The 13,350-nt window shown below is 44.0% G+C and overlaps 1 protein-coding gene across 6 annotated transcripts in view; it reads right to left on the reverse strand.

The window, feature by feature from the left end:
* dlg3 (discs, large homolog 3 (Drosophila)) overlaps positions 1 to 13,350 on the reverse strand; it is a 774,284-nt gene that overhangs the window by 336,488 nt on the left and 424,446 nt on the right. For all 6 annotated transcript variants that reach the window (XM_085998120.1, XM_085998110.1, XM_085998103.1 and 3 more), the window contains one exon: positions 2,856 to 2,909. In XM_085998120.1, the coding sequence (XP_085854246.1) occupies positions 2,856 to 2,909 (54 nt within the window). The remainder of the gene's footprint in view (positions 1 to 2,855; positions 2,910 to 13,350) is intronic.

Genomic DNA, 13,350 nt, shown 5'->3' on the forward strand with positions numbered 1-13,350 from the left:
TATCATTCAGACTCCGACAAGATTTTAACGTGCAACTGCACTTTCGCCAAAACCAGGCACCACACAGGACTCGGCCCAGAAGATAACCGAGAAGGTTAGTACAATTAATTTTTTAACATTTCCTGAAAACCCCATAAATCCACAGGACCTGATGATATCTTATGAAGACAGCACTTCCTGCCAACAGCTCTATGGCAGGAAACTGGAGAGTTGTTGGTGTTCAAAGTACACTAATCAACTTACTAAATATGTTGGATTGTGTGGTTTTCGCTGTTGAAGGTCAGCTAGTGCTGTCACAGTACATGCTCGGTCGCTGAGATCTATTCTCGTTGCCCTTGCTGCTGTTCTCAGTAATGCAAGTCAATCCTGAAGAAGTGCTGCTGGCCAATGCGCTATGGGTGATGGAGAGAGCCAACCCATTCTTCATGCTGCAGAGGAGAAAGAGGCCCAGAGAAGGGGGCAGAGAAGGGGCTGGCTTGCTTGTGGGGACGCTCGATGTTGCATTGGACTCCAGTGCTCGAGTTGCAGCATATAAAATCCTTGACCAGACTCCTGACTCCCTAGTCTACTGGACAATTGCTTGCAGTGGCTCAAGAAAGGAAATAACTTAACAGTGGGAATGGATGGATTACAATCTACTACAGACACTTTGGGGCATAAATTTGCCCAAGGCGATGGCACAAAATGTAGCAACATAATTTTCATTCTCGATGATTGAAAGGGTATAAATTCGTTTTGGGGGGTAACGCAAAATGGCCGATGTGCGCACTGGCAGCCGGTATTATTCTACAGTGGAAAATAAAATTGTGTAGAGTGCAAAACAAATTGCCAATACACTGGTGTCTCTGTGCACTTTACCTGGAGCCTTGTGTCCAGTTCCAGTCACCAAGATACAAGGCAGACATTCAAGTGCTGGAAGCGGTACAGAGAAAAGCCACAAGACTGATACTTAGGGGGCAATTTTAACCTATCCTTCAGGAATGGTGATCTATTGAAGTCAACAGAGAGTAATATTGGGCAGGGTGTAAAATGGGTGTTCCGCCTGATCCTGTGGGTTGCCCACCCTGTGAGGTAGGCTAAAATTGCCTTAGTGTCACAGTACTGAGTTAGAAGGAAAGACAGCGAGGCTTGAGCTTTTCAGCCTTGATGGGAGTGTCTGAGAGGTGATCTTATCGTGTTATATAAGATAATAAATGGTATAGAAAAGGTAGATTCAGAAAACTATTTCAAATTAAACTGTGACAGAGAACAAAAGGCCACAGCTTGAAACTAGTAAAAAGGCAAATTTAGGACTGATGTTAGGAAGTTATTCTTCACACAAAGAGTGGCAAATACATGGAATGGTTAGGATAGTAGAGATAAAACCCTGCAATCATTTAAGAAACAATTGGATGCTGTGCTGTGGGTCCATTTCGGGATGGTTGAGCTAACATGAGCTGAATGGCTGTCCTTATTTTACACCTAACCTGTGGTCCTGTGAACACGCTGACCTTGTTCCCCTTTCTCCTGTTGTCAGCCTGGTTGCTGATCTGCATTCACATAATAAAAAGCAGAATAGACAGACACTTTCCCAGTGTTCCTATATACACAAAAACATTAGTGTATGCAAAATTCTCAACCGTACTGGACCTGTCAATGAGGAGATTCATCACACACCTCTCTCACACATCTGTGACCTGCTTCATTAAATCATTTTTAGTTGTAAAATGGCACTTAAACTCAAATATAATCTAACCCTATAAATGATATTGAATGTGTGCATCATTTGTAGAACCTGGCATGGTCAAAACCAATTGATAGAATCTTGACTCTGATTGCTTAATTATTGCCACAAAATTTGTACCCAGAAAAATAGACTCCATTAGTGCTCGGTTCTCTTAATGGATTCTGGAGTTTGTTCCTCCGAAGATCAGAGCAGTTATTCAGAGTCTGCTGCTCATAGTTTTAGAAATGTCAAAAATATGGCATTGAACAAAGAACAGCACTGTGGGCCAACATTAGATGCACAGGAATGGTAGCATAGTGGTTATGTTACTAGACTAGTAATTCAGAGGCCTGGCCTAATGATCCAGAAATATGAGTTCAAATCTCACCATGGCAGCTGGAGAATTTAAATTCAATTAAATAAATCTGGAATAAAAAAGCTAGTAATGGTGATTTGCCAGATTGTCATAAAAAACCCATCTGGATCACTAATGTCCTTTAGAGAAGGGAACCGGCTGACCTTACCTGGTGTGGCCTATGTATGACTCCAGACCCACAGCAATGTGGTTGATGCTTAACTGCTCTCTGAAATGGCCTAGATGTATTCAAGACTCAGATGTATTCACACGACTCACCACCACCTTCTTGAGGGCAATTAGGGATGGGCAATAAATGCTGGCTGGCGACACCCACATCCTGTGCATTAATTAAGCTACTGATCCAAATGCTTCAGTTACCAATATGAAACTGCCTGTCACAATTATAAGGTGACCTTGTGCAGCAGCAGATATATTCACCCAATTTTAACATAATTCAGCGGTTGGTCAAGGAACAGAGCAGCATATAGTCAACCAAACAAGTGACAGAAGACTATGAGAAGAACCCTCAACCTGTCTAAGGGGTAATCACCCCTCTCACCCAGCTCAATAAACCATTAGCCCCATCCACCTATTTCAAAAGGCAGTAATCTATCTTCCAAGAGTACTAATTTGCCCATAAAATTATCACAAAGATGATCTATTGGTCCCTCCATGAGCCCAACGTGAAGCACACTTCTGAGCTGGGCCCCACACCATCGGCAGGCACAGCTGTCCCATCTTCATCTCCTTCACAGTGAATTATAAACAGCAAAACAATGTAAAAGTGCTTACATAAGGTCCAGAATCCAGAGAATCAGCATTCACAATAATGGGAGGAGGGTTTGCCTGTAAAAATACAAAACACAACAATTTTACTGATTCCCGCTCCACAGTAAATGACCGTTCGTACATAGCACTCTAACCAGTCACCTAAACAAATAACCACATTGGTATAGTGTTTAATGCTGAAATGTACAGCAAATGAGGCACCAACCTAATCAGTATCACTTTCAAGCACCGACAAGCAGTCAAATGCCGAGAAGTGCCAGGAAACATCCGGCAGCAGACATCCAGCTCCAACTTTCACATAGGAATGGTGCATGGTGCCAACAAAAAATTTGAACATATAATTTTTTAAGTATGATGTTGCCATCCTATGCATGTGAAACAATGATAAACTTTACATTTCTATACTAGGTGGTGCAGTTGGTTAGATACTGACCTTTATCCTCTTGGAATATCAAACTAAGCCAGACTGATGGGATGAAAGTCTCTTCTGTCTGCTGGCTGTATGGGCCCAATTTGAAATGCGTTTGAGCAATCTCAAACCAGTTCCTATTCGGCATGAACCCACAGAACAAATCTACTCATAATTTGGCACCACAGTGTCAGTTTCACTCAAATAGACCATAAGGATGATTGGTGCAGAAAATGGAAAAATGTCACACTGGTACAGCAGCAGTTGCTTTTGTGAAGTTGGAATTCGGGCATATTGTTGGGACAGAGCTGAGCGAGCTTCACCCGTGCTATATCTGACCTGGAAGTGCTTGATACTAAAACACAGTGACCAAAATGTTGTACTTATTTTTCATCAGTCCTACTTTATTTTTAATGGGCAATTTATTATTGCTTCCTATAACCTTTTCTTCTCCTGGAATATTTATGTTATCTTTATAACTTTTTGTACCCTTACACTTGAAGAAACCCTGCCAGCTCTGCACCCTGTCCAACTGATGCCTCCTTTCTACAGGAGCAATGGTTAAGGTTTGTCTCCTTGCAAACATAGAGATTGATTTTTACTCTCGGACTAGCAAGCAGCCAGCCCGTCCGGGAGCAGTAGCAGGGAGTGAGCAGCGGATTTTAACAGCTGAGCCTTATTAGCATGCTTTTTGCCAACTTCCCAACCAAAACGGCTGGGAGATCGGTGGGATGCGGCTGCCAGGCTATGAAAATCAGGCAGCTCAGAGGCCGCCGTTGGGGACCTGCGGGCACAGTCCCCAGTGACAAGGTAAGTAGATCGGGGGTGCTTGGCAGGGGAATCATGGTTGGGTGAGGGGGGGATGCCTGAGGCAAGGGAGGTCCAAGGTTTCCTTGTGGGGCCTGGAGGAACCTTCTAGCTCCTGGCTCACAAGAAAACTTCAAATAAATTTTTAAAACTCACTTTACTGGGCCTCTTCTTGCAGCTTCCAGAAGCTTTGGGCTGGCAGACAAGCCACCACTGCTCTCCTGCTCAGACCTCAGATAAAAATAGCAGTCAGACCTCGATAACGTCACCATTGCCTGATCTGCATATTTAAAGAAGACTTCCGCCCTGAAATTTTAAATTCCAGTCAGCTAGATCAGGCGTGAACGAGTGGCTAAGTCCCCTGCTCCATGTTATCTGCCCCCATGCCCGATTTCCGCCGGGCAGGGGGAGTTAAAAATCAATCTCAGTATTTGACAATTGTTTGATAGATGTGTGCATTGTATTCTGCAGTGATGTCCTCTTTGGTGGCTTGGACAGGTCCTGTACAATGAAAGCTTCATGCTGTGGTAACCTTCACTTCTATAGGAAGATCCATCCCATGTTCCAGATGTTGCCGTCAGGGAGTGTTTGTTACTGACACTGGGATCAAGAAGTGGAAAGAAACTCACCTTTCTTTCCAATGCCTTCTCACATGTGTGACAGAGATGACTTTTTGTATAATATACAATTTATTACACCTTTCTCCTGCATTTTAAGGCTATTTACTTACTTTAAAACTGAATAGTTGCCTTTCTGTGAAAGGAGCTTGAAATGAACTTGTTCTCCCATCCTTTCACTGTTCAGGTCATTCTTTTAAAGGGGCTGTACTGCATGACCATGAAAGTTTCTCCCCTGAATTTTAACCTTCCTTTCTTTTTGACTGACCTGTTGTGTATTTCTAGCATTTTCTGGTCTGTTATTTAAGAAGTGGAAAGTGTTCCATTCCCAAGCACAGATATTCATTCTGCCAGCACATTTCACACTTCATCTAGAGCCATCCTTTGTCTCTTTACCTGTCCTATTACCATCTCGTCTTGCCTTGAATATCTCTTAATGTCTCCTCACCCCTCCCAGACCTTCCCGTTTGTTCTTTCATCCCCTCCCCCATTTCCCAGCCCCCAAACTTGCTTCTTAATCTGTTTCATTTCCTGCTTTTTCTCAGTCCTGACGAAGGGTCTTCGACCTGAAACGTTAACTCTGTTTCTCTCTCCACGGATGTTGCCTGGCCTGCTGAGTTTTTCCAGCGTTTTCTGTTGTTATTACAGATATCTCTCACTCTGATTAGCAAAAAATCAGACAAAAATATAGGTGGAATTCTAAAAAAGACTCCTCACACTGCACACAATTCCCAGCTGAGAATACATGTGTGTGACCTAATGCATTGCCTCTGTCAGTATCTCTCTGTAAAGCTCCCTATGGCAGGGGCGAAAACAGTCAAGACAACTTCAAACATTTTGGGGGAAAAATTGGGTGGCACCCATTTTGGGGCGCTAACGTCACTGGGGCGCTAATTTTAGTGCTCCGAAAAAGTTAGCGCCACTCTGCCGTAAATTCAGTAGTAGTGCCCCAAGCAGGAGGTGGGGTGCTACTGGAAAGCGCTCCACTTCCTGCTTGGGGCGCTACTACTGAAGATTGCAGCAGCACGTAGTGCCATGTCATTGCAGGCCTCATACCCTGATCAATGGGGAGGGGCCTAGAGCTGTGTGCACCTGGGCCCTGCCGGAGCACCGGGGAGCGATCGCGGCCGGCACCCCGCGATCGGAGGCAGGTGCTGGCAGATGGCCAAATTAAAAATGGCCACCCGACACCTGCCCTTTAATTTGCGCCGTCGCCGCTGCCAAACCGCCCCCTCATCCTATCGCATATATCATGTGGCGATAGGTCAGGGGGCGCAAGGGAAGTTTGCGGCTGGGGCGCAAGTGGGACATTGCACACGGTGATGACATCATCACTGGCGGTGTGCTACCAGCTGAATTCCGCGAGAGGCATTAGCGGCGCCGCGCCCGGGCGCTAGGGGATTAGCGCCTCTGGGGGTGCTAATGAGAGGCGCAAACCAACCCAATTTTTCCCCCTTAAATTCTTCATTTCCCACCAGGCTTAACTTAATATTTCCCTTTACATTTCTGACCTGGAAAGCACCATGTGAAAAATCATGGTTATAATCTTGGGTCTTTCTATTGTCCTGTATGCATGGTGGAGCAATAGTATCCTGCATTATCACACTTGTTAACCATACCTTTATAATACCCTCTCACGCACTTTAACAACAGCTAATATCTTCCCATCACTCTTGTTAACAATCTGTTTATAACAATCTGTATCATCACATTCATTAGAAACCAATTTATGATATCCTGCACTGTCACACGTGTAAATAACCTTTTAAATGCCCTGTACTATCACATTCATTAACAATAACTTTCCAACATCTTGCACTAGCACATTCATTAATAACAGTTTTTTAATAACCTGTACTATGAACACTCATCAACAATAGCTTTATAATGTCCTTTGTCACATCCGTGAACCATAGCTTTTTGCCATCCTGCCCTGTCACACTTGTTATCGATAGCTTTCTGACGTCCTGCGATGTCACATCTATGAACAATAGTTTTCGAGTTTTGTAGTGCAACCCATCTAAATTCTTCTGCTTAGGAAAGGAGCAGGGATGGGTTGTTTTTTTGTGGATCTGATGGCTTTTCCTGATTTTAAAAATTCGTCTGTTCTTATGATACAATTTGCAAAATAATGATTGCACAACTCTGAATCCAACTTTTATTTAGCTGACAGAAATCTAACACTTTTGCCCACAACTCTAAACCATTTACAACAAGAACCTGTCCCAAAGGAAGGAGCTAAAGCAAGATATACTTGTGAAAATTATGAAATACATCCATGGCACTAATCCATGCCCTTGTCTATAAATCCCACCATGACCTTGCTCCAAACGATCTCTGAAATTTCAGTTTTATATCCCTTCCAAATGCTCGGTTCTTTTGGTTTTGGTTTTCTGTGCATCCCTCCTCCCTTTGCCCCACCATTGGTACAACAGCATTCATCTGTCTCAGTTGTACTCTTTGGAATTCCCTCCCTAAACCTCTCCACCTTCAAGGACCTCCTCAAGACCTATCTCTTTGACCAAACTTTAGGCCGCCCTCCTAATCTCTCGCCTCCAGTCTAGCATCTGTTTTCTTTACATGTATCTTGGTAAGTTTTCTTATATTAAAGGTGCTATATAAATACAAGTTACTGTTAGTGTTATTATTAAAAGACTGGTATAGTATGTGCTGCAGGATTTGAGATGCTGCTCCTAGTATTCCCATTAAAGTTTCTCAGCAGAGATAAGAGGAAGTAGGAAACGGCACCAATACAGTCATCAATGTACTGGAAAAAGAGGTGAGGGAGGGGACCGGAGTAGGACTGGAACAAAGGATGTTCCACATATCCCATGAAAAGGCAGGCATAGCTAGGACCCATGTGGGCTCCCATACCAACACCTTTGATTTGGAAGAAGTGAGTGAAGTCAAAGGAGAAGTTGCTCAATGTGAGAACAAGTTCAGCCAGGCGGAGGAGGGTGATGGTGGATGGGGACTGGTTGGGCCTCTGTTCAATGGAGTGGAGCACCCTCAGGCCGTCCTGGTGGGGGATGGAGGTGTAGAGGGATTGGACGTCCATAGTGAAAAGCAGACGGTTGGGGCCAGGAAACTGGAAACTGTTAAAGTAGCAGAGGGTGTCGGAAGAGTCGCAGATGTAGGTGGGAAAAGATTGGACAAGGGGAGAAAAAAAGAGTCCAGATAGGAAGAAATCAGTTCTGTGGGGCAAGAACAGGCTGAAACGATGGGTTCTGACGAAAGGTTAGCAACCTGAAACATTAACTCTGTTTCTCGCTCCACAGATGCTGCCTGACCTGCTAAGTATTTCCAGCATTTTCTGTTTTTATTTCAGATTTCCAGCATCCGCAGTATTTTGCTTTTGTAAGAGGAAGTAGGTAGGATTCAAAAACAAGTTGTAAAACATGGAATTAAAAAATGAAACTGCAGAATAAATATGCACAGCAAACATTGCTGACAACATAAACCTTTTACACCAGGAGTGATTTCTGTAGCCTTCAGCTTTGGCTATTGAGCAGTGAGTGCATTTGTATCTGGGGCCTACTCTTCTGATATGTTCACTACAGAACTGGAGCTGATAAGGCTGTCTGCTTTACAATGTAGTGGTAATTGCTTGGGGAGTGTGGGTATGAACATTCCAAACCTCAGAGATTACTGCATCACAAATGCAAATTCACATCATTTTTTGACGGTCACAGGGTCGTGTAATTATAGCTTCCGCTTTTCTTTCCAGATTCTCCTGTCATTATATGCTTTTAAAAAGACAGCTAGAACCTCCCACATCTAACCTTACCTGATGTGGGATGCCAACAGAATGAATTTATTCCGAAGCTCTTCAGTTACTTAACCCATCCGGCACTGAATTCTATTTGCATTCCATATCCAACGTTCTCCCCCATACTGTACTTGTCATGTACAAAGAAGTAGGAATGATTGACAGCTGTAGAAATATGAAAGGTTCTACCAGAAGACCACAGCAAGTATCCAGTGCAAAAAATGAAGTTCTAATTGCTCTATGCAATTTATAGATTTAATAATGGGAATGTCCAGGTTTTACAAAGCAGGGAGTCTGCTGCCCAGATCAACACCTGGTACAGGAGGCTTTGGGGCCCAGACCATCCCTGGGGGAGACCTTCCATGGATCTCATTGAGCATCCACAACATACAGGTTACAAATAGCATTTCATTACCGAGAAGGGAAAAAAAGCAATCCTTTTTAAACAAAAGGTAATTCCAAGTTTCATCCTATAAGTTGGTATTTTTCACACCTACTGCAGCACATTCTGTTAGCTGAATAAGACCCTGAAATTACTCTGTGAGATACCAGCATAGGATTTGCAATCCTGCATTCAGTCCTGTCCAATAAAACCATTCTGAAATTCCAGGTATGACAGCCTAAAGATCCTGGGATTACAGAAACAACACAATTATCAGATTTAAGTTCACCAGTCACTAGGAACAGTGTTGTAGGTGCTGAACCTAGTAACTAGTGAAAAGAAGCTGGAGCCAAATAGGGACACATAGGGAGGGAAAGGTGAGTGAGAAAAGTAGCTATGATTCAAGAGAACAGTAAGGGAAAGAAAGAAAGCGAGAAGGGGGGTTGTAATATTGACTTTGAGCGATAGTGTAACACAGGTGACGGCGAATCGGCAGCCCGTTTTAAATCCTAGCCGATTTTTATTTCCATTGACTTTCATTGAATAAAATATCAGGAGAGATCTAAAAGGGGCTGCCGACTTGCTATCTCCCGTGTTACACTATCGCACAAAGTCAAAATTAACCCCTGCAAGAGAGAGAGAAATCAGGATAAGAAAGGGGAGAAGCCAGACAGAGAGATATTTGTGGGATAGAGAAAAGAAAGAAAGACTTGCATTTATACAGCGCCTTTCATGACCTCAGTATGATCCAAAGCGTTTTACAGTCAATGTACTTTTTTTTTAAAGTGTAGTCACCGTAGTAATGTAGAAAACACAGCAGCCAATTTGCACACAGCAAACTCCCACAAACAGCAATGTGATAACGGCCAGATAACCTGCTTTTTATGTTATGTTGATTGAGGGGTAAATATTGGCCAGGACACCAGTGATAACTCTCCTGCCCTTCTTCGAAATAGTGCCATGGGATCTTTTACGTCCACTTGAAAGAGCAGACGAGGCCTCGGTTTAACGTCAAATCCAAAAGACGGCACCTCCGACAGTGCAGCTCTCCCTCAGCCTCTGCTCAAGTCTCTGGAGTGGGACTTGAACCCACACCCTTCTGACTCAGAGGCAAGAGTGCTACCCACTGAGCCACAGGTGACACAACGAGAGTGGAGAGAGGCACATGTGAGAGAGTAATGGAGGCCAAAATAATGATACCCTGAAGCAGATAAACAATGAGGGAGAGGAGATAGGAGGAGCTGGAGTTTGAAAACCTGATACCTGCTGGTGAATGCAAGTAGGAGCTGGAGAAGCACTATGCACACCACAGGCGTCAAAGCAAAAAAGATGCTATTGGAGCAACTGGTTTAAATACTTATCAGATTGTACTGGCTCACTGTTATACAGAGCTGTGGTACTCCTCACTAATAACTATACAACAAGCTTGTAAACATTAAAGAAATGGATGGAGAGAGAAGAGATCCTGATAGCAGTATGAAAGTAGTGTTACATAGCAATTCCAATCCCTACCCAGGATCCTGCCGTTTATGAGATTGAAAAAAGAAATCTGGGGATCATAAACATCTGGGATTGCAAACCCTAGTACAAATACTTAATGCATTCATCTGAAATTCCTCTTTCCATTACTTTAGCAAAGGCGTAACCCATTTAAAATAAATGGGTTAGCACCTCCACTAACATAGTGAAGAGAAGGTTTTCAGACAAACACATTAAGTATTGATATGCTTGTATCGCATGGTGTAATTTTAGGGCCCAAGAGTTTATTTTAGGGTTTTGTGCAATATCAACACCATTTAATAAGCCTGTAAAATAGTGTTGCTATTAAGTGCTCCATGCATATGAGCTGTTTGCAGCTTACTTCTCAACAGGATGTGTTTGCTCCCATGAATCAATCAAATGCTGTGCGATTTACAATAATTTCCCTGAAATTCATCTTGGGTTGTAAGACACGACAGATACAATCTCATACGCCTCCAGAGTAAGTATCTGGGCATGAGCTGAAAACATATGAGCCCTATATATCGAAATGTATTTTGTTGGTGAATAGTGACAAACATGAACCACTTGTCCTTGCTGCTTTGCTCTCCTTTTTCCATTGTTTCACCCCTCCTCTCTTAAAGGAATCAACTCCTTCATAGGACGTGGTTCGCTATGTGCCAGAGATCCTATGATAGCTTATCCATTTAGCCATTCTTCATGTGTGAACCCATATATGAATGTTGGCAGGCTGTTCAAGCATGGGGGTCATCATGGCCAACCCTGATTCTGTCCTCATTTGACGTGCACTAAGGCAAACTGCAATGCCCCGACCATTGCTCCAGCAGCGATCAGCTAACTCAGTAGAGACCAGGGCCTAAAAATTCAGTTGCTTTGCACCTGCCGTTAGCGTCCTCTTAAGGCGCTAACAGGGCGCAAAGCAACTAGCGCCCGGGCGCGGCGCCGCCAACGCCTCCCACGAAATTCAGTGGGAGGTTAGCGGCGGCGGTAACTGTTAGCGCCCTGCAGTGCTGCGCTGCCGGCGATGATGTCATCGCCATACGCAGCGCCCCACTCGCGATCTTCGGTAGCGCCCCCTGACTTATCACCAGACGCTATGTCCGATGGGGTCGGGGGGGGCCTACCTGCGGCCAGATTGGCGCAAATTAAAGGGAAGGTGCCGGGTGACTAATTTTGTTGCTGGCCACCTGCCAGCACCTGCCCCCTCTGCCGTCCCCGGCCTCCTCTGAAGCCACCCCATAGAATGCTGGGCTCTTTTGCCGACACTCAGATCCCTAGGAGTAAGGCCTGCAGCTCCCGCTGCAATATTCACTCGCAGTGCCCCAAGAGGGAGGCGGGGCGCTTCCAGTAGCACCCCACTTCCCTCTTGAGGCGCTACCAATGAATTTTGGCCGTGGGGGTGCTAATTTTTTCAGGGCGCTACTTTTAGTGCCCCGGTGAAGGTAGCACCCAAAAGGGGCGCGATTCAATTGTTCCCCCCAGGAATTAAATCTCAGACTCTTCGGATCCATATAGTTCAGCCGTAAACCAGCTTGATCATCAGGAGGTCTGGATGCCTAAATTCCTCGTTCCCACTCAGTTGCTGTAAGCACTTCCTGTCCTCACTAGAATATCTGGGTTTAGGACAGGGCATCCACTAGAGGGTTGGGGGGTGGGGGGCGGTGGCGGGGGGGTGGGTGGCAGGAAGATTAAATCCTTTACAGCTGCTCAGGGGTAAGTGGCACAACTGGAAGAAGTTTGAATCAACATCACAAAAACAGATAATCTGGTCATTATCCCATTGCTGTTTGTGGGAGCTTGCTGTGCACAAATTGGCTGCCACGTTTCCTACAGTGACTACACTTCAAAAGTACTTCATTGGCTGTAAAGCACTTTGGAACGTCCTGAGGTTGTGAAAGGCGCTATGCAAATACAAGCCTTTCTTTCTTTTGTTATCACTACTCTACCCATAAATCCATTCCAGACATTAGTCACTCTGCATGAAAAACTGTTTAGTGGCATTAGTCCTGAACTTTTATTAGTTTGTATCTATGTCATGGTTTAACTTTAAACAGTGTTTGCAATTAAACTTTTCTATTCCACTTGGTATCTTCTATACCCCTGGTTGGTCACCAGTCATTCAACTCCTTTCAAGGTTGAAAGTTCTGAGTTTTTCTTCACTTTCCTCACAACCAGGTCCTTTGACTCTAGGGATTAGCCTTGTGGCCCTTTTCTGCACCACTTCCAGGGCTTTTATATTTATTTTTTGCCTCAGTGGACAGAGGGCTAAAATTCCACTTGTGGGTAGCTGGCATAGTGCAGATGTACATCATGTTCTGGACACAGCGATGGGACCTTCCTGGGTTTGCTGAGGTCCTCTCATTTACATGAGGATCGGGCGCTCCTACAATAGATTGGTGCTTGAGCTGGGACGGTGGAGGCTGGAGTGTAAATGAGGCTAAAGAGGCACCTGCATTTCCTGTGGAGGATTTTTTTTTACTTTGTGTGACCCCAGGATCATTCGTTACACCTGCAGCAAGCACCAGTATCCATTCCAGGCGCTGACGTAGATTTATTGGTTCAGAGGTGGTGTTAAACTGATAACTGATGTTATGCCTGTTATGGTTTTTACTACATTAAAGGTGCTATATAAATATATAAGTTGTTGTTTTTGTTGTGTTGGGCATTAAAGGATCCCATAGCACTATTTGAAGAGCAGGAAATTCCTTCCTCAATCAAAGCAGTCAAAAGCAGGTTAAATGGTCATTCAACTCACAGCTGTGGAATATTGCAGGGTTGAATATCAGTTTTCCTATATAACAGTCACTGCACTTCAAAAATAATTCATTGTGTGAAACATTTTGAGGCAATTGAATGACATGATAAGGTGCTATGTAAATGGACTAGATTTTATGTTAATACTCTGATAAGAGTTTTCTTTTTCATTGTTGATAATGGGCTGCACAATGACAAACTGGAATTTGAAGGTGTGAGCCTTGGCTCATAGAAACATAGAAACATAGAGATAGGAACAG

The sequence above is a fragment of the Somniosus microcephalus genome, chromosome 1 (genome assembly GCF_052327205.1).
Source record: "Somniosus microcephalus isolate GS21.2 chromosome 1, FLI_Smic_1.0, whole genome shotgun sequence".
Classification (NCBI taxonomy): Eukaryota; Metazoa; Chordata; class Chondrichthyes; order Squaliformes; family Somniosidae; genus Somniosus; species Somniosus microcephalus.